This window comes from Protopterus annectens, chromosome 3.part1 (assembly GCF_019279795.1).
Source record: "Protopterus annectens isolate FY-2018-M chromosome 3.part1, PAN1.0, whole genome shotgun sequence".
In the NCBI taxonomy this organism is placed as follows: Eukaryota; Metazoa; Chordata; order Ceratodontiformes; family Protopteridae; genus Protopterus; species Protopterus annectens.
Window position 1 is genome coordinate 499,386,166 of NC_056732.1, and position 20,966 is coordinate 499,407,131.

Here is a 20,966-nt window from a genome sequence, read left to right on the forward strand (position 1 = left end):
CTACCTTTTCTGTTAAGGAATGGATATTATATTTGTATATACTTAGTTGCAAGCATTACTTCATTTTATTTTCTTTTTAATCACAAGATTCTATATGAGTTTTGTTTTACCCTATGAAAAATTGTTTGCTAAAATGTATTTTAAGGGAAACAAACAGTATTTACACTTGATTAGGTTCATGAATCTTCACTAAGACATTCTTGGTTACTTTTATCAAGTTCATGTTTCTTTTTTGAAAACTTTTTTATGTTTAATACCCTGTCTACACTAAGTGGACATTTATTTATGCTTTTAATGTAATACAACTTTAAATGTGAAGGTATGTCAGTGGGTTCAATTAAGGCAGCTGTTTGTAATTTTGTAACACACACCCCTTTTGTTTGGGTTTTAAATTGTGTTTGATGATTTTTTCCTTTGTCTGAAGAAGTATTCCTACTAAGGGAGATGAAAAACGCGTTACTTTTACATTTCCTAATAAACCTTTGGAGTTTTACACCTGCTGGTTCAGAGCCTTTTGGTTTGTTTTTTGACAGTATGTATGGGTGGTAGTTATGTAATTAAATCTTCCTATAAACAGATTATTAATCTACACTGAGCATCACACATTTAAATTTGTGTACAATAACTGAAAAGTAATGTATTGCTTTTAGTCTATGTATTTTTTATCTGTTCGATAACTGTCTGCCATTTGGCCTACATTATGGCTGAAAAGGGTCTGCTGACTGGCCCACTACCTGATTAACAAAGTTTATAAATAAATCAATCTACGTTCATGCCATTATTTAAATGGTGTGAATTTAATAAAGCTGTTTATGAAAAATGAAACTGCTGTATCTCACACAATTCATTTCCCCCAGAGATCCAGCCATCTTGGAGTTAGTATATTTAAGTAGCAGCAGGAGTGGGTCAGTGTCAGGGAGTGCAGCTAGGCAACACTGTACATACACAAAAATGCTTTAACAATGAAAATGAAACGTGTGATAGTCACACTTTCACAGTCAGTTGGACACTGCACGTACAGTAACTTTTGCAGCCATCTCTACAAATCTGGACGGGGCAGTGGTGCAGCTGTTTGTGTTGTCACCTCACAGCAAGAGGTTATCTGGTTTGATTCTCAGCTGGGATGCCCTCTGTGTGGATTCTGCATGTCCTCTCTGCATTTGTGTGGGTTTTCACCATATGATCCAGTTTCCCTCCATGTTACAAAGACATGCGTCTGGAGTGTTTCTCTGCAAGCCTCCTCTGAAAATTGCCTCATTCCAAGTCGGACTTTCCCGGTAAACAAATGTTAAGTAAATAGGTAAATAACTCAATCTGCTAATAAACATCCTAGAAAAAGATTCCATTTATAACACCAACAACAATGTATAGATAGTTCACATGGAAATGTAGTAGAGATTCCTAAATGAATGTTGGTTGGCTTGAAATGGAGGATGGATATTTTAAGATGACTTAAGTATTTATAATTAGATCTACCTAAAAGTATGGGTAGATTGTGATCGATTTCCTGGATGTGATGGTGACAAAACCATACAAATGACTACACATAGGAAACAGTTTAGGAGAAATTCAATTTTGGCAGCTACCAACTGCCATCTGAGACATGTTATACAAACTATACTCAAGTCCCAAAATATAAAGAGGTTAAAATAATTTGCAGTAATGCAATACAGTTTGAGAAACAAAGCCAGGAATTAGATAGCAGGGTTACCAATAGGTGCTGCAACAGAGTTGGCATCAATAAAGCAAAACGTTTGCCTCCACAAAATCCAGGGAACAATTATTAGAATACCAATTTGCCTGTGTTATGGCTGAAAAGGGTCTGCTGACCCCCCCTTCTGGGTTATGACCCCCCACACCAATATAAACAGGGCCACAGCAATTGAGAATGGCCACATCTTATACTAATAGCTCATTTAAAATCGGGAAGTTTATGACTACATTTTAATATCTGTTAAGAAATGAAGAAATGGTGCATTATTACCTGACAGTTGCACATGTAACTTCCCGTAGGGTAAGACCATTGGCCAATACCTGGGTTGTTATAAACATTTTACAAATCCAGAGAAAAGCAAACTATTTTGCTAGCTGCCACCCATGTATTGATTGTCTGTACTGTACCTATATTTCTAAAACTCTGTATTTTTTACATCTGCAAAATATAACCAGAACCTTATTGACTGTCCATGTGGGTGGGTGATCTACATGATTGTATGCTCTGTAAAGTTTTCTACAGTGAAAAAATTTTAATACCCTGGTAGTAGCGGACAGTAACTCATATCAGTGATCTACACTATAAAAGTAAAAGATGCACTGTATATAAACATATGTTACTTCAACTGACTGCAATTATAACTTTCTCAGGAACTGATAAATTATTGCTAGATAACTTCCGAAAATCTGGATGGTATAACCAGCTTGATAAAAAGGAACAACTCTGGAAAGTCAATTTAGAGGCAGTATATAAACATGTACTGAATCAATATCAATCTACATTAAGATATTTAGGTTCAATAAATGTCCTTTTTTGTACATTGTCCACTAGATTTCACTACTGATGTGTTAAATTGTATAATACGTATAACACCGAAAGGTTATGATTAAAGAAACCAGTAGCCGAGACTCTAAAAAATAATGTATTTAGTTAATCGCTATCTTCTATTTGATACAGACTTCATCTCAGGTACAACAATACAGACCATACAACCATAAATTTGCCAAATTTATAAACACGTGAAGAAACTCAAATCACAGATAAATACTTTTTACACAACTGAAATGCATATTACACCAGACATTAAATAGTTTACAAAAATTTACCAAAAGAGGTAGTTCCTATCAACGATCTACACTATAAAAGTAAAAGAAGTATTTTGCTTAAATGTATGTTAAGATAACTGACTGACATTTTTTTCTTTCTTGGGACTTGATACATTATTGTTAGATCATTATCATCTTCTTTTGGCTGTTCCCGTTAGGGGTCGCCACAGCAGATCACCTGTTTCCATTTCTTCCTGACCTCTGCATCTTGCTCTGTCACACCAACCACCTGCATGTCCTCTCTCACCACATCCATAAACCTTATCTTAGGCCTTCCTCTTTTCCTGTTACCTTGTAGCTTCATCCTTAGCATCTTTTTCCCAATATACTCAATATCCCTCCTCAGCACATGTCCAAATCAGCGTAATCGTGCCTCTCTGACTTTGTCTCCAAACCTTCCAACCTGGGCTGACCCTCGGATATACTTATTCCTTATCCAGTCCACCCTTGTCACACCCAGTGCAAATCTTAACATCTTTAATTCTGCCCCATCCAGCTCAAACTCCGGTCTTTTTGTCAGTGCCACTGTCTCCAACCCATATAACATAGCTGGTCTCACTACCCTCTTGTAGACCTTCCCTTTCACTCTTACAGGTACTCGTCTGTCACAAATCACTCCTGACACTGTTCTCCACCCACTCCATCCTGCCTGTACTCTCTTCTTCACCTCTCTTCCACACTCACCGTTACTCTGAACTATTGACCCCAAGTATGTAAACTCATCCACCTTTGCCACCTCTACTCCTTGCATCCTCACCATTCCTCTATCCTCCCTCTCATTCACACACATATATTCTGTCTTAGTCCTGCTGACCTTCATTCCTCTTCTCTCTAGAGCATATCTCCATCTCTCCAGGGTCTCCTCCACCTGTTCCCTACTCTCACTACAGATCACAATGTCATCTGCAAACATCATAGTCCACGGGGACTCCTGTCTGATCTCGTCTGTCAACCTGTCCATCACCATTGCAAATAAGAAAGGGCTCAGAGCTGATCCTTGATGTAACCCCACCTCCACCTTAAACGCATCCGTCACTCCCACCGCAGACCTCACCTCTGTCACACTACCCTCGTACATATCCTGTACCACTCTTACATACTTTTCTGACACTCCTGACTTCCTCATACAATACCACAACTCCTCTCTAGGCACCCTGTCATATGCTTTCTCTAAGTCTACAAAAACACAATGCAACTCTTTCTGACATTCTCTGTACTTCTCCATCAACACTCTCAGAGCAAAGACCGCATCTGTAGTGCTCTTTCCCGGCATGGAACCGTACTGCTGATCACTAATCATCACATCCCTTCTTAACCTTGCTTCCACTACTCTTTCCCATAACTTCATTGTTAGATAATGTTGAAAAATCTGAATGGCATAACCTGCTTGACCAAAAGGAACAACTTTGTGTGTGTGTGTGTGTGTGTGTGTGTGTGTGTGTGTGTGTGTGTGTGTGTGTGTGTGTGTGTGTGTGTGTGTGTGTGTGTGTGTGTGTGCAGTAATAGAATACTTAACAATTTATAAGTGGTTTGAAGGGTGAGTAATGGAGCTATTTAAAAAAGATGTAGATTTTTTGTTATTAAACAATGTGAATTCATTTGTTTTCCTTCACTGCATATCTTTCACATTGGTATCATTGCTATCAAGTACCTAATTTCTCTTAATCAACCATATGACTGTATCAGTAGTTTATAAACTGTTTTGGAATTAAATGGCTGTTAGTAGAGATAAAGCTGGTCTATGCTGAGTATTTGAATTGTAGTAGCTGTTGAGTTAGCTGCATATACAAGAAATGATGTGGCAGCTGATACCAGACAATGTATCATACTTGGAATGTAAAGACCTTTCAGACAGTTAAGTTTGACTGGGGCAAGTAGCCATAGTGCTTAATGGACAAACAATCTGCTCAGGTAGTAGAAGTTAACCACTGTCAGTAAGAAATACAGATTCTGACCTTTGGGGTCTTGAGAGGACTCTGGAGAAGGAGTTTTCAAATGGCTGTGAGTAAACAGAAAGGCAGACTGCAGGCATTGAGGAGAATTGAAGCTCTGTTTGAGAAGCTGTTGCCCTTGGAGGAGAACCGAAACTGTGTTTGGGAAGCTACTGTTCTGAGACAGAAGGAAGCTACCTGTCTGCTAAACAACATCATTTGAAAGACAGACTTGTAAGTACTGAACTGTTTTGAAATTAAATGGAGAACAAACTGAACTACTGAAATGAACTCTGAAAGTTTATTTGCATCACCTACACTGTTATGAGCCTGCACTGTGTGAAAGCATTTGTATGACTGAGTTTTTTTATTATTCCCCAAACTACAAGAAAGCATTATTTCCATTATCATTATAAAGAAACTTGTGTTTAACAATTGCAAAACTACCTCCAATGACTGCTCCTGGGGCTACAGGGGCTACAAGCCTACCTAAACTAGTACGATATAGATGTGTGTGTGTGTGTGTGTGTGTGTGTGTGTGTGTGTGTGTGTGTGTGCGCGCACGCGCGCGCATGTGTCTACGTGTGTGTGTGTGTGTGTGTGTGTGTGTGTGTGTGTGTGTGTGTGTGTGTGTGTGTGTGTGTGTGTGTGTGTGTGTGTGTAAAACATATAAATAAACAAATATTTGCACAGAGAACCAGAGAGGTGTAAGTTTGTATAAAATAGACATGAAGTATTAAAGGGCTGCTATCCTTGTGGCCATTGTATGGCCTGCCAACATTTGAATAAAACTAGAGAATTTTCCAGCAAAAATACCTCTAGAATTTTTGAAATAAAGGTTTTTGCTAATTGCAGCACGGATTGGGTTGTCTATTTGGCAACCTGTACCTGCTCTGCATTTTATGTTGGACAGACGTCCAGACCAGTTAAATTTAGAATAGGGGAACATTTAAGTGCAATTAAAAATAAACGTGTTGCCAATGCCCTCTTTAAACACACCATGGAGCATCCATCTGCAGCTTTTAAGTTTGTCATTATAGATAGGATAACTCTACATAGGGGTTTTAAAGCTGGATGGCATCAAAAACTTAATCAGATGGAAAATATGTGGATCATCAAATTGGGTGGTTTATTCAGACCTGGATTAAACACTTTGGAATAGGCTTATTTCATGAACTTTAATACATTAAATATAATAGTGGGGGTGTTTGTTATGTACCATTAGGTTTTTCTTACATAATATCAAGTCCTAATTGTTATGATTTATGGACATTAATATTAAAATATAGGATACATTCTAGGGGATATTTTGTATTTGTATTATGAGGTTTTCCTCATGTTATATTTAGTTATATTTATATATATTTATGCACACAACAACTGAGATAGGTTGGTAAAGATATTATTCCTTTCCTAATTTCTAATGATATGGAATATATTCATATAGATTTTGTATGTCTCAGTGTTGCTGCATATCTATACAGAAAAAATCTTTGGTGTTCCTAAATGTTATGTGTCCTTTATATTATGGTACATGCCCCTTTAAATGGGTACTATAAATATGGTACTCATGTGGTGGTGGTTTTTTTTATTTGTTTCAATATGCAGCATTGGTAAAGGCTATATGATAGCCGAAACCGGTTTGCTTGTATAATGGTATTTTGCCATTATATGTAGTATTTTCTTGTCTAATAAATCTTTTTGTTGAAAGAGCGAACTTTACGTGCTGGCTCACTCTCTTTGAATTTAATGAATAATATATGTATCTTCAATATGTGTGCATAGTTAATATATAGATAGACAGAAAGAGTGAGAGATAGATGTAATATGATGCAAGCCAGCAGTGAAAATTTACTTATTACAGTGCATCAGAAAGAGACCACTCTCTTGCTGGGGTTCCAACACCATAATATTTACAGTAAAACTGTAGCATACAGTCAGCACCAGCAACATGTGTCATTAGGGAAAGTGGGTAGCACCCAGAGGAAGGTTCATTAGCATTCTGTAATGTTATAATGCTCATACATGGCACTAATTAGCTTATCTCTTGCAAGTCATCATTTACCATCTCATAATTCTATTTCAACTCCACAACCTTTTTTCGCTACCTATTACCTCTTTGCTGTAACTGACTCTGCCTCCTCCAGAAAATTGTTGCATTGGTTTACTGACCCACCTATCTGAATTCCTTCTAAAGTTTCACTGCTAACTTAGCAATTATTTTTATCTCAGATATACAAGCTTATCCTTCCTTCTTTTCATTCATTCTCAGACGTTTAGAAAATAACTCTAAGGCCCAAGGTATGATTCTAATAAAACAGCTGGCTAACTAATTCCATTTTGGAAATTAGAAAGACTTCTCACATTGGATTTAGTCTAACAATGATGGATTCTAGAGCATTCAATGTTAAGTTTTGACATTCATATTGGAAATGAAGAGATCTGAAATTAGTTTACTTCTACAACTCTGCATAAGAATGTGAAGTATTTTTTCTCTGTTTGCTAACTTATGACAGCACTATGTTTCATGTGCAGATGTTATAAAATATATTAATTAGCATAGTATATACAAGCGAAGAATACTGTTAAAATATTAATCAAAACACATACCATTTGATAAACACGACTGAAAATCTGTGATATATCTAATCCCAAAAACTTACTATTGGCTGCTTTATGTTGTAGGAAGTGCATGCACCCCTGACTCTGGTTGCAGATGGACTCTTTTCAAACTTAAGAAAATGTTTGATTTCCCGGAAGCCAACAGTTACATCTCACTTCACTGGTATCATTTTGAAGGTAAGACTTTACCTATCCACTGGTTTGATGTATGTTGTCAGTCTCTTTCCATCCTTTCCTGTTAAAGCTTACTTTTAAAATGCCATCAGTGATTGTTTGCTTGCAGCCAGCTAAACAGGTTGTAAGGCAATACATGTTTATGCTGTACCATTCTTTAGTGTGTTGTGGGAAATTAGGTATTGAAGTAACAAATATGTCATTAAGATCACAACATTTATTGGTATGTTACTGCAGTGTATTCCACATGATACAAAGGTATGAGCCCTTAATACCCAATTGTCCATAGTATCATAGGAAGTGCAAGGCTACTGAGTCCTGTGGCCATTATGTCATACCAGTTACCACCTTAGTATATTCCTCCCCGCTCAAGGTGTGTATGCCTGCCAAGGCTGCAGGAAGGCTCTTCTGTAATGCCTTCCTGGTCATACAACCAAGAGTTTCAACTTTTTGTCTTGTCTCATTCACATTGTGTGTTTACATTTCTGTTATGTTTTTATGCTTTGGTTGATTAATTTTATTTGCACAAAAGCTTTGTTTTTTAAGGCATATAATTAAAGGAAACTTGAATTATCCTTAAATATATAGGGATCATGCTTGATCAAGAACTACATTTCTACTGGAAAAAAGTTCAGGGGAAGGTGAGAGTAATGGGGGGCTGGTGTTAGCTCACCCATCCTTAAAAGAGTAATGGTGGTCTGATGTGCTGCAATATTGATTTCCACTAGAGGAAGGGTGTCACAATGGGCTAGGGACATGCCCTCATCTCTGTCAAGCAGAGCACTGACATACTGTTTTTTTTTTTCATATGAATTTTCAGTATGCAAGCACAATTGCGAAGGTATAGCAGGCCCTTGCTTTAGTGAATGAACACATCAGCTGACAAAGGTGGGGTTAGGAGTACAATAGAAAATTGTCCTGATGGCTGCCTGAATGACAGCTGTCCTGCATTTTACTTGCATGTTGTTATGAGAGCTAATATACATAATCTTGTTGTCTAACAAATGGCAGCAGACAAGGAATTCAAACAAAAACTATGCAAAACAAGGATATCCTCTGTGAAGGTTCATGTTAAATGAAAATGAAACAATTATATCGTACAGACCAGCATGTGTTAAAAAACTTCTTAATAAATCCAGCCTACTTTGTCAACATTTTTTTTTCTGTAATTAGGCTTGTCAGTGATGATTTAGTAAATGATACAATGACTTTTCACTCTCTACTGGTTACGCCTTTGAATACGAGGTGTGGTACAAGTCTTTCTACCGTGCTTTATGATGCAGCAGGGTGAAGCCCTGAATGTGACCCAGATGACACATGTTCAGTTAGTGGCAAGGGTGATGGATGGAATGCAGCACAGAAGATGGAAGGGAGTGGCAGTTGTCACTTTCCCATCCTGGGGCTAATGAAGTTTAGTTCTAGCTTGCCTCTTGTGTGACACCTTGAGTGAGTACTAGGTAGTGCATTTGTGAAGTTCACCCTGCACAGCATGTGATGCCTAGAAGCTGGAGATGAGCATTTACTCTGTGATCTAGTAATTTTGTGACTCATAATATGAGTAAGAACTTGGAACATTTTGTACATCTTCTTCCTCTAAAACTTGAGCTATATTTTCATTGTTCTGTTCAATGTATCACCTTCTCAGTCTGCCTTCTTAAAAGTTATCTGGTTCCCCTGAAGGTCAACCATCTCTGCAATTTCATAAATGTTTACTCTTTTGTAAAGTATAGGGTAATGCTTACTCTCCAATACAGAACTGGGATCTCATGCTCTAACTATTCTATTAGTAAAGGGAACTTGTACCAGTATTCTTTAGCATCAGTTCCTGTCTCTGCATTATCTAATTTTTCTCCTTTCTTTATGCACCTGATGTATACAACCCTCTTCCTTTTGATTACAATTCCTGTTTTTTGGCTCAACAGTAATATCATTAGTTTTGCTCAAGATAATTTTGCCTCTAGTATACTGTATACCACTTTCTTTTCTTCCCTTCTCTGTGTTCTCCTTGCCTCACACAGTAAATACATGCCACACTTTCACTGTCTTTTTCTTCAATTAGTTATTTTCCCTCTGAAAATGGAACCTTAAAACTCATGTTGTCTTTAATTTTACCTTTTTTCCCTACCTATAAATACCTATTGATACCTGTTGACTAGAGCCTTCCCTTATTTGATTGTCCTGTCAGAAGTAGATTTAGAAATCTGAACTGAAACTGTTTCTCTGTCTTTAACTACCATAGGGAAAGCTTTAACTACCATAGGGAAAGCTTTAACTACCATAGGGAAAGCTATCTTCTTTTCAACACCTGCCTGCTGCTTAGAATGCTTAGAATAAACAGAAAGTCTATGATTCAGCTCAGGCAGTGGATTTTCCATACATACTAACTTCGCTCCCTTAGAATACACCCTCTTAGATCCTTCTCTGTCATTATGATGGTCACTTGCAGACCACTGTCTCATAGCCAGGGACTCAAGTGTCTTGTATTTTGTATGGGCTGCCACTTCTTTTTGAACTCAAATATGAGTCTGGGCAAGAAGTGGCAACCATGTAGTGAAAGTTGACCTGCCACACCTTCCCCAAGCACATTGTTTGAATTCAAGCAAGGTAAGTGCAGCAGCCATGGGGAGAGAGTAGGAAGGATTGAGAGTGTAGATCAGGGTTTCAGGCGGCAATCAGGAAGGGGATTTAGGTTTAGTGAGCAGAAGGGGAGTTTTAGGCTTAGAGAACGGAAAGGGAAATTAGGGTTAGGGAGTGGGAGAGGATTTTATGGGCTACTGACTGGTAGTGGAACTTTAGATTTAAAGGACAGGAGGAGAGTTTAAGGTTAGTGAGCATTCAGGAGTTTAGGTTTAGGGAAGAGGATTGGAATTTTAGGTTTAGGAAGAAATCAGGGACTTTAGCGCCATTAAGGGAGATTGGAGTTTTAAGTTTAGAGAGTGACTGGGGACTTTAGGGTTAGTGAGGGGGGAATGGAGCTTTAGTTTTAGGGAGTGATCAGGGATTTCAGACTTAGGGAAGTAAATGGAGTTTTAGGGTTAGAATTAAGCCTCACTGGGGCTAAAATAATTTAAGAGGATAGGGTGTTAGAAGGCCTAAGTAATCATGTCAGATCGGGTCGATGGGAGTTACAGCACTTGCCTTTTAGGGGAAGTGGCAGACAGCAAGTGTGTAGCAAGCTACTAGCATGAGAGCATGTCTAATAAACCTGTATCAGCTTTCTTTAGTATTTGCACTGGATTTGCTTAATTTCTAATACAAAATAATAAAAAATATTTTCAATAATTCTTTGGTTGTGTTTATAGGTTTGCTGAAATCTCCATTGTCCCCAGTACACACATGAACACACACACACACACACACACACACACACACACACACACACACACACACACACACACATTACTGATTTTAGAAAAAAAAGTAATACTAATTGTCACTGCTGTAATCTTTTCCAGTATGTTTGTACTACTTCAGTAAATATTTTGAGTTTAACAAGTTAAAAAGCTATTCCTCGACCAAACATCTAATGAAAGTCTTTCGTCCTGAAATGCCAAAAAATAATCTAACTTAATATTTAATTATTTTACAGAAATTGCTGCATTAGCAGTCTCAGTAGCTCAATGCATAGTGCATGTGCCTTTGGTGTTGGAATATCAAAAGGCTGTGGGCTCTATTTCCACACCAGGGAGTTGGAATAGTTTTCCAGGACTGACACTGCAATGCAGCACTCCTGAATATGCTACTGTTTGCATGAGACATTAATCTGAGGCCCTATCTACCTGAGTTGGTGGCAACTCAGGTGGATCTAAAAGATTCTCACTTATCAAAAAAAGACTAGGGGAAGTTCCCTTGTGCCCTGGCCAAAATTATTCTAGCCATTATAAATGCCACCTCAAGTCTTCACTGAAAAGAGGCCATTGACCTAATCAGACTATCCCAGTCAACAAAATGTAAATAAATAAACTGTCCTCTATGCACTACATATGCAATAATATAACAAACGTTCCTGGCTTTTTTTCCTGTCAGCAACAAATAATTATTATTGAGCTACCTGAACTGTAATATTGTTTAAATGTTTGTGAACCAATTTAATGAACAAATAGTTACCCAAACGTAATATTTATATATATGAAATTCAAGTTAACTATTTTCAGCTGGCAAATGCTTTCATCATTGTATCCATTTTTTTCACTTTGCCTCTCTTTATCTCATCTGTTACTTCTTCCTCCAAACACTGTCCCATTTAATGATTCAGAATTTGTTTCCATTTTCTGCTCTATGTAGTTTCATCTAAATTTCTGCTTTCTAGGAAAAGTATTTTTTTTCCTTTGCCTTAAGTTCAGTTTTTTCTTTCCACACTTCTATATTCTGATCTTATGTAATCAGCTTAATCTTTTATCTTTTTTCGTGTTTGCCTTCCTTGATTTATTCCATTGATTGTTGATTCACCCCTTGCTTAGCAATTCCTCTGTTTCAAAGTTCATTTTCTTATTTATTTTTCTCTTTACATGTAGTGTTTGGTTATCCCTCACATAACAATTCTTCTTCCTTACGTCTCATGTTTTTAATAATTCAGATTTTAATCTACTGATATGATATAACTACAAATTATATAAGTGACATTTTATCACAGAGATTATAGTGTCATTTTATTTCACTTTGTTCATGTGCCCAAGTTACTAGTGTAAACAATTTATTTTGTCACTGCCCTCCTTTATATGACATCTTGCACACATATGAAGCAGGATTTTACTTGCATAAGGTAAAAAAAATCCTTACATTGCTACCAGTAAATAAAATGTTTGGTAAGTACTGAATACATTCATCCTTCCCATAACTTTAAGTTTCACTATTTACTTAAATAATGGTACTGGACTTCTAATACAATGAATAACTATTTTAACATATAACTTTGCTGCTTATAGAAATATCTCTTTTTAAAATAACAACTTAGTATTATAAAGTAAAGGAGTCACTTGTGTTCTCTTTTGATATGAATGCAGCATTGAAGGTTATGAAACTGATGTCAAATGCCTCTTCTTCACTAACTTACAAAACATTCACTGTCCTCTGTATGTAAAGTATAATATGCCCACTTCTATTGTGTTCATGCCAAATCTCTTACCTGTGTACAATTCCAGGACAGATCTGTACCAACATGTTACTCTCGTGTTCGTTGGTAATTTTGGAATGATTCATGTTGACACAGCAGCAGCTGTCTAAGGGATCTGCTACAGTCGTTCATGTCCTAGTAGCTCGTGACACACTTCCTTACTGCCATTTGCTCAAAAGAGCAAGTGCTGTAGCTCTCACTACCCATATCTGTTGCAACTAGTTAGCCCTCCCAACACATGAGCCTATAATATTGTGGAGTCCTAACAGAGGCCTAATTCTAATCTAAAACTCCCAGCCAGTTCTCAACCCAAGTCTTGCTCTTTTACCCTATAATCGCATTATCCTTCCCTAACCATAACCCTAAAGTCCCCAGTCACTACCTTAACCTAAAACTCCATTCCTACTCCCTAACCCTAAAGTCTCTGATCATTCCATAAACCTAAAACTTCAACCCCTCTCCTTAAATCTAAATTCTGCAGTTGCTCCCAAGCCCTAAAACTCCTATCCCACCCTCCAAACCTAAAACTCCCTTCCTACTTTCTAACCCTAAAACTCTCCTCCCATTCCCTAACCTTAAAAAATTGCCTCCTGCTCCCTAAATCTCCTTCTCCTTCTACTCCATTCCCACAGCTGCCACACTTGCCTAGATCAAACTTGAATAATGTGTTTTGGTATGGTCCGGTGGCTGCTTGTCCAAACTCATATTTAAGTTCGAGCACATGTGGCAGCCTACATGAACTACAAGATGCTTAATTCCCTAGCTTCAAAACATTTTTTGAGTGCTTTGAATACAGGTGCTTGTAGTAGAATCCACTCTAAGTGAATGCTGAACAAAATGGTCTCCTTTGAAGTAAAAATAAAACCTGGACCCCGGGCTTAACCTGAAATAGTCAGGAACTATTCCAAGGCTAACCTTCTGATATTAAGTGAGAATCTGGCAAAATGTCAAGCCTCCATAAACCCTGAGAACACTGCTGCCTATGCAGAACTATTCACAGAAACCCTTTACAGGCATATAAATAGCTGCAGAGAGGAGATGCAGCACCCAGCAGGAGAAAAGCACTCTCATCAAACTAAACAAATAATTCAGAGGACAAATAAAGTCTACCAAAACCAAATTAGAGGTTAGTTCGGCCTCCCAGGCCAAGGACAACCACAAAGCATTCATTAGCTATGTCCACAACATCAAAGGCAATACACAATTGTGTGCAGAGCTCATTATAAATGGAGCCACCTATACTGAGCCAGAAGACATAGCAAACCATAAATTCAGCTCCATCTTTACCATTCCTTCCCCCTCATCCTTCCCTCAGGAAATATTATCAAATATAACTCCCCTTACTACTACTAGGGAACAGGTCCTTAATGCTCTCTCTAAGACCAAGAAGACTGCATCAATGGCCCATACAATGCTTTCTAAATAGCATGAAACATGACTATCGGGGCATCTGGAATTACTATTTAACTGTAGCCTCCAAACAGGTTTCATGCCTCATGAATGGAGAAAGGTAACAGTCATACCTCTGCACAATGGTGGGCCATCTACAGACCCTGGAAACTACAGACCCATAAATCTCACTAGTCTTAAATGTAAAGCCATGGAAAGAATTATCATGAAGACAATCAGCAGAGATGTAGTAAACCTCCAGATACTGGATCCAACCTAGTTTGGTTTTGTCAAGGGCAGATCATGCCTACTCACCTGGTGGACTTCTTTGAGACGGTCACTATTCACACTGCCTACCTTGACCCATAAGTCTTACTAGTTTAATATGTAAAGCCATGGAAGGAATTATCGTGGAGATGATCAATAGAGATATAGTAAACTTCCAGACACTGGGCTCAACCAATTTTCATTTCATCAAGGGCAGATCATGCCTACTCAACTTGGCGGACTTCTTTGAGAAGATCACCAAAGCAGTGGATGAGGGAAAAATTGTTCATACTGCCTACCTTCACCTGGCCAAGATATTTGACACAATACCCCACTCAGGCATTGTTGGCAAACTCAAGAGGTTAGGTACAAACCCATATGTCACCCAGTGGATAGCCAACTGGCTCACAGACAAGATTCAGGAAGTTAGAATTCTGGAGTGCACCTATACAAAGAGGCCAGGCAGACACAAGTAGAGTCCCTCAGGGATCAGTCCTTGGACCACTCCTTTTTGGCATTTACTTCTCAGCAGTCAAGGCCAATGTCAGTGGTGTCTGGCTGACAAAATTTGCAAATGATTGCAAATTAGGAGCTGTCATTGAATCTCACACTGACACAAATGTTCTCCAGGTGGGGCTGACACAAACAACTGGTGTCAGAGCCATGGACTAAAACTAAATGCCAAGAAATCCATAATAGTATCCTTTGGGAAATCATCCATCCCTGGTAAATATGATATTGACAACACACCCCTTAGAGTTGACCCAGTAGTCAGGGACTTAGGGACACACATAAATAGTAATCCAGCCTTTGACCATCATGTGTCTATAGCGGTGAGTAAATCATTCTATATTGCTCAACTTATAAACAAAGGTGTGGCATCTAAGTCCAATGAATACATTGTTCCACTATGTTTGGCATTCATCAGACTTATCACTGAGTACAATCCCCCCTTTGGTAGGTACCTAACCAGGCATGTCCAACAATTGGAACGTCCACAGAGGTTCTTCACTAAAAGAATACAGGGCATAAATAATATGTCCTATGCAGACCACCTCAAGGCCCTATCCCTATATTCTGTCTCTTATGGGCTTTTGAGAGGAGATAAATGCCTGGCATACAGAGCATTATCAGAATCCACTCTGACGGACCTCCAGCATATCCACAAAACAAACAGCACCAGAAGTACCCGTTCTAAAGACTTAAATCTTGCCTGTGATATAAATAGGACCTGCTGGAGTGACAGGTATGCATCCCAGAGACTACCCCATCTATGGAAAAGGCTCCTCATCCATGTAAAACAGAATTCCTCCCTAACCCAATTCATGTGCAAATTGGACAATTGGATTGGAAACCAGAAATTCATCCCTGGTTTGGCACCTATGTCTCTAATGGACACAGGTGTCCTGTAAATGGTTCATCTCCCAGCCCAATGCTTACACTTATCAAGGGTATCAGAACTTGTCAGTGATTTGGGATGCATGGCTAGGCTTAAAAAGAAACTTGTGGTCATTAGCCTAGTAAACACCTATGAACCCATGAACATAAATACACAAAATAAAGTCACCAAAAGTACTTTCAGTGAACTTCAGAAGAAATGTTTTTGGGCAAGTCCCCTGTACTTGTCATGGGGGGGCACATTAACACCAACCCAAATGTATGTATGTATGTATGTATATATATATATAGATATATATATATATATATATATATATATATATATATATATATATATATACATATAGGTCACTATCATAAGATCAAAGTTCCAAAACTTTGAATCATTAATGATCGAAGTCTTGGAACTTCGAAAATAAAATAAAAAAGTTAAATGAAAAAAAAATGCTCTAAGCCCCCACCCCACCCCGCTACTTAAATATACCAACTCCAAGATCACACTACAGTACAGAAAAGGGAAATCTTCCCTTTCTGCCCTATACGGCGATCTCTGTTATAAGATACGAGGTTTTAAAATGTCAATCATTAGGGATTTAAAGTTTTAAAACTTCGATCTTATGACAGTGACCCATATATATATATATATATATATATATATATATATATATATATATATATATATATGGTTCTACCTGAGATAGCCGACAGCTGATTTCACCGACAACGAATTTGCGAGCTCCAGAAGATCGACAATCCGGAAGACCGACGCTACAGATCAAAACACCGACGCCAAGGATACCGACTTGGAAAAAGGCTGTGTAAGTATGCGGTGGTGACGGACGTTAGGGTGCGAGTAAGGTAAGTGTGGCTATTGACGGTCTGTGGGGATAGGGGTGGGTTAAGTGATTTAGGGTCAGTGCGCGGGTTAGGTAAGTGTGCGGTAGTGATAGTGTTTGGGTTAGGGGCGGGTTAAGTGAGTTAGGGTTAGGGCCCGTGTTAGGTAAGTGTGCGGTAGTAGTATTTTTTGGGTTAGGGGTGGGTTAAGTGAGTTAGGGTTAGGGCGCGGGTTAGCTGAGTGTGCGATAGTGACGGACCTTAGGGTAAGGGTTTGGGTTAGGGTTGTAGATAGTTGTGTATGTGAGGTTTAGTGTGGGTTTGTGAGGATTTTGGTGTGCTTGTGTTGTGTGTGTGGTTTTTGGACAGGGGATGTGTTTTGTTAGTTGATTGTTGTTATTGTGGTGTGTGCAGCGTATGAGGTTTCGTGTTTGTGGACCGTTGGTTATTTGATTGTCGGGCATGTGAGGTTTCGTGTTTATGGTTTGTCGATTATGTGGTGTCGATGTTTGCGTTGTCGGTGTTTTGCAGTGTCGATTATGTCAGGTAGAACCACATATATATATATATATATATATATATATATATATATATATATATATATATATATATATATATATATATATATATATATATATATATATATATTTATATATGTACGGGTTTACTTCATAAGATTGACAGACCATTTGATCGACATTCATTTGGTCAACAGCTCATTTGATCGACAACCAGTATTCAAGGCAAAAACTTGGGATTTGCCCCCTCCCCAATGTTGTGTGACCCTGGAGTTGGTATATATAGTTAGGAGTGTGTGGGGGGCATAGCCCCCCACATTGGGTGGTGTGGGTGCGAAGCCCCCCACCTATTTTCTATAAAATGTGTAGTTTTGCTGTATTTTCATGTTTTAAACGGAAATAGGTGGGGGTCTTCACCCCACAAATGTGGGGGTTGTGCCCCCCACACACCCCCTAACTATATATACCAACTCCAGGGTCGCACAACATTGGGGAGGGGGGCAAATCCCTGTTAAGTGCCTTGAATACTGGTTGTCGATCAAATGAGCTGTCGACCAAATAAATGTCGATCTTATGAAGTAGGCCCATATATATATATATATATATATATATATATATATATATATATATATATACATATATATATATATACATATATGTACCTACATGGAAATTTTACAAAAGTTGAGAAAAGAGAAAACTCTGCTGTCACTAAAATACATTCACTGAACTTATTTTGGAGTTTTGGCATTCGCCTAGAGTACCATTACTCCAATGACTATCTCCCATTTCGGAAATACCTGTATCCCTGTATCTCAATATTTGTTCTGTTTATAATCTCCCTCTCAAAAGTGTGCATTTCTATCAAGCATATGGTGTTTATAGCTCTGTTTGTAATTATTCATATTCTCAGGTTGTTTGTGTTACTTTCCTAAACATCATCTTCCTATATCCCATCATATTTTCCTTCGACCAATATTTTCTTACACGTCTTCCTTCTCCAGGTTGATCAGTGTGCTACATAGCTTTGCTTCCTCTTAATAACTTCCCCTTTAGCACCATCATCTTCTGAAATTTCATATCCCATTCATTTTACCTGCATTATCAGAAGAAGTTAGTCTTTCTCTGTGCCCATTCTATGATCACCTTCCCCGATTAATGATTTAACTGTATTACTCTCCCAGATGTACAGTTTTGTCCACTACTTTCTCCAAGGATCCTGGTCTCCTCCATGCTGTTTTATATATATATATATATATATATATATATATATATATATATATATATATATATATATATATATATATATATATATATATGTATATATATATATATATATATGTATATATATATATATATATATATATATATATATATATATTTAAATGCATGTCACAATGTATTGCAATGTCTCCTTTCTCTGCAGTTTTGCCCACATCTTCTGGCTCCCAGTTCTGCCAAATGTGATTAAGTTTTCTCCTTGTCTTGTCTGGTCAATATGAGGATCTTTGTCATTAAAATAAGCCCATTTACATTGCTAAAGATTTCATTGAATCTCAACCCACCAAACACAAATAAAACCATTGAATACCCTACAATCCCATGTGCCCTGCCCCCAAATACCTGACCTTCCCAAGTACATAATCCCCACAACCTGATTCTACAAAAATACATCACTCTCCCAGAACTCTGCAGCAAACCCTAAGACTCCTCTACAGCTCCCTAATTCTAAACTCTCTGATCATGCCATTCCACAAGCCTCCCCTCTCCTTCTGCTAGACATAAGCTCCCCAATCACACCCAAAACCTAACTCTCCCATTCTGCTTCTTAACTGTAAGACTCTCGTTTCCTAAACCTAAATCTCTTCCCACTCACAATTCATAAATCCTCCATTTAGCAAAGTGAATGGCACATACAGAATCACTTACACTGTTAATTGCTAACAAGCATATCTTCTGAAATACAAAGTCTGACCACCAATAAAGGAGCATTTGAACTAATAAAGTTCAACAAAATGTTGCAAAACTTACTTTTGATGGACTATGACTCAAAGAAATGAATGAAACCCTCAATATTAAACCTTCCAAGAAAGGGACCATAGTCTTAATGGGAGCTATCATCAGCAAAGTCAAATAACATAAAACATGAAACACTTTCTGATCTTTTTCTGCTAATAGGTTCTGGTTCAACATAGTGGTAAAGCAAATCTTGCAACTACATGCGACTTAGTAAGCTGTACCTCTGGGTCTTGTCTGAGGAAGCACTTAGGATGGGCAAACAGTTTAAGCATCACAGTTCGAGGTTTGCATGGCTACTGACCCAGTATCACATCTGAATGCGAGATATGCAAAATATTATGCATCGCTGCTTTGTATAGCAAACTGGAAATGTTTCTCTTTTCAAGACTATAGCCCTTGCTTTTAGCTCTTTGTAACTTACTGATCCAACATTACATTTAATATCCATTGTTTCTATGTACATGGTCAATATAAGTACAAATTCTTTACTATTATCATTTTTGGACTACAGAACAAAACCATAAATTTTTCAAGATTAAAAGTATATGTAAAGTATGTCACGACTGTCTGCATACAAAATGCTTGCATACTTGTAAAAAATAAAAAAGTTATTCAAACTGTAGTCTAGATAAGACTTGTTAATCAATCACTGTTTTTCAGTGGCAATACTTCCATGTTTAGCTAAACTTATTGCTCTGTGAATAATTAACATTTTGCACCTAGTTCTTCTATTTATATTTCTCCATGCGTATCTTAGACTTGTTTCAGCGAAGATGCTGAACGTGTTATCTAATAAATCTAATATTTTATATCTGTTTCAATATTTTTCACTGATGAAATGTCATTTATTCTTTCAACTAGACACCACCAGAGTGGAAGTCAACCAGCTTGGAGTTAATGTTGTTTGACACCCTTATAGTGTTTTTCTATCAGCTTTCTTCTACTGAAACTAGAGTAATGATTAATATCAAGGGTGATCTTCCACGGAACATGCGAGATTATCTGATGCAGAATGTTTATCACCGTGTACCAGGTAAGAGAAAAGTTTATTTATTGCATTAAATACCAAATGGAGCACTATTTCTTAATGATACGAAGTGATAAATGTTCGCTTTGAAAAGTAGTACTGCATATTCACAATGATGCTATGAAAAAAATTAATTATCAGGAGGAATAACCTTGCAAAATTAGAGGTTCATACAATTTTATTACTGCTAGGAATGTCTGAGAAACTAGCATTTCATTTTGTATTAACAGTTAACAAATCTTAATTCAGTTACTTATTTGCTTACTTAGAGTTAAATTTACCTCAGTTCCAGTATATGTCAATATTCAACTTAGTAAATTGTTTAGTGACAATCATTTGCATTTCTCTTTTCATTGTTTCCTAAGGCAAAGAAAATAAAAGCTATAATATGACTGTTCTTTCTTACAAATATTTTCATTTAGAATTGTATACTTCCTACTAATAGTAGCATAAGTACATGAAATGTTATAATTATTTGTTGGATTTCTGAATGTATGCTGATTTTAAGCAAATACATGCATTATTTATTTTTCAATTTAGTTCATGGACTGGTCTGTGATCCGATTCAGCCACAAACCAAGTCAAATACTAATAGTACAGTCCAAACCCTAATTAGAATGGGCAAATATTTTGAAGCATAGTAAGAAAAAAATAATAGCAGACATCCACATTTGTAAGGCTGCATAAAAACTAACAACCAATAATGGCAGATGCTAATTTATGAGCATATTGTAGCTTCTATACATCTATATTCAAATGTAACCATACTTGAAATATGAAAGTAATAGCTGATTTAAATGCCTTCAGGAAATCAATGTTGATTCTAAGAGAAAACTAAAATATGTTCTGTCCTG

The 20,966-nt window shown here is 37.4% G+C and overlaps 1 protein-coding gene across 1 annotated transcript in view; it reads left to right on the plus strand.

Annotated features, from left to right (window-relative positions):
* Nucleotides 1–20,966, plus strand: part of LOC122797691 (squalene monooxygenase-like) — a 290,180-nt gene that overhangs the window by 82,440 nt on the left and 186,774 nt on the right. The window contains exons 5-6 of the mRNA XM_044066226.1: nucleotides 7,437–7,550; nucleotides 19,947–20,118. Of these exons, the coding sequence (XP_043922161.1) occupies nucleotides 7,437–7,550; nucleotides 19,947–20,118 (286 nt within the window). The remainder of the gene's footprint in view (nucleotides 1–7,436; nucleotides 7,551–19,946; nucleotides 20,119–20,966) is intronic.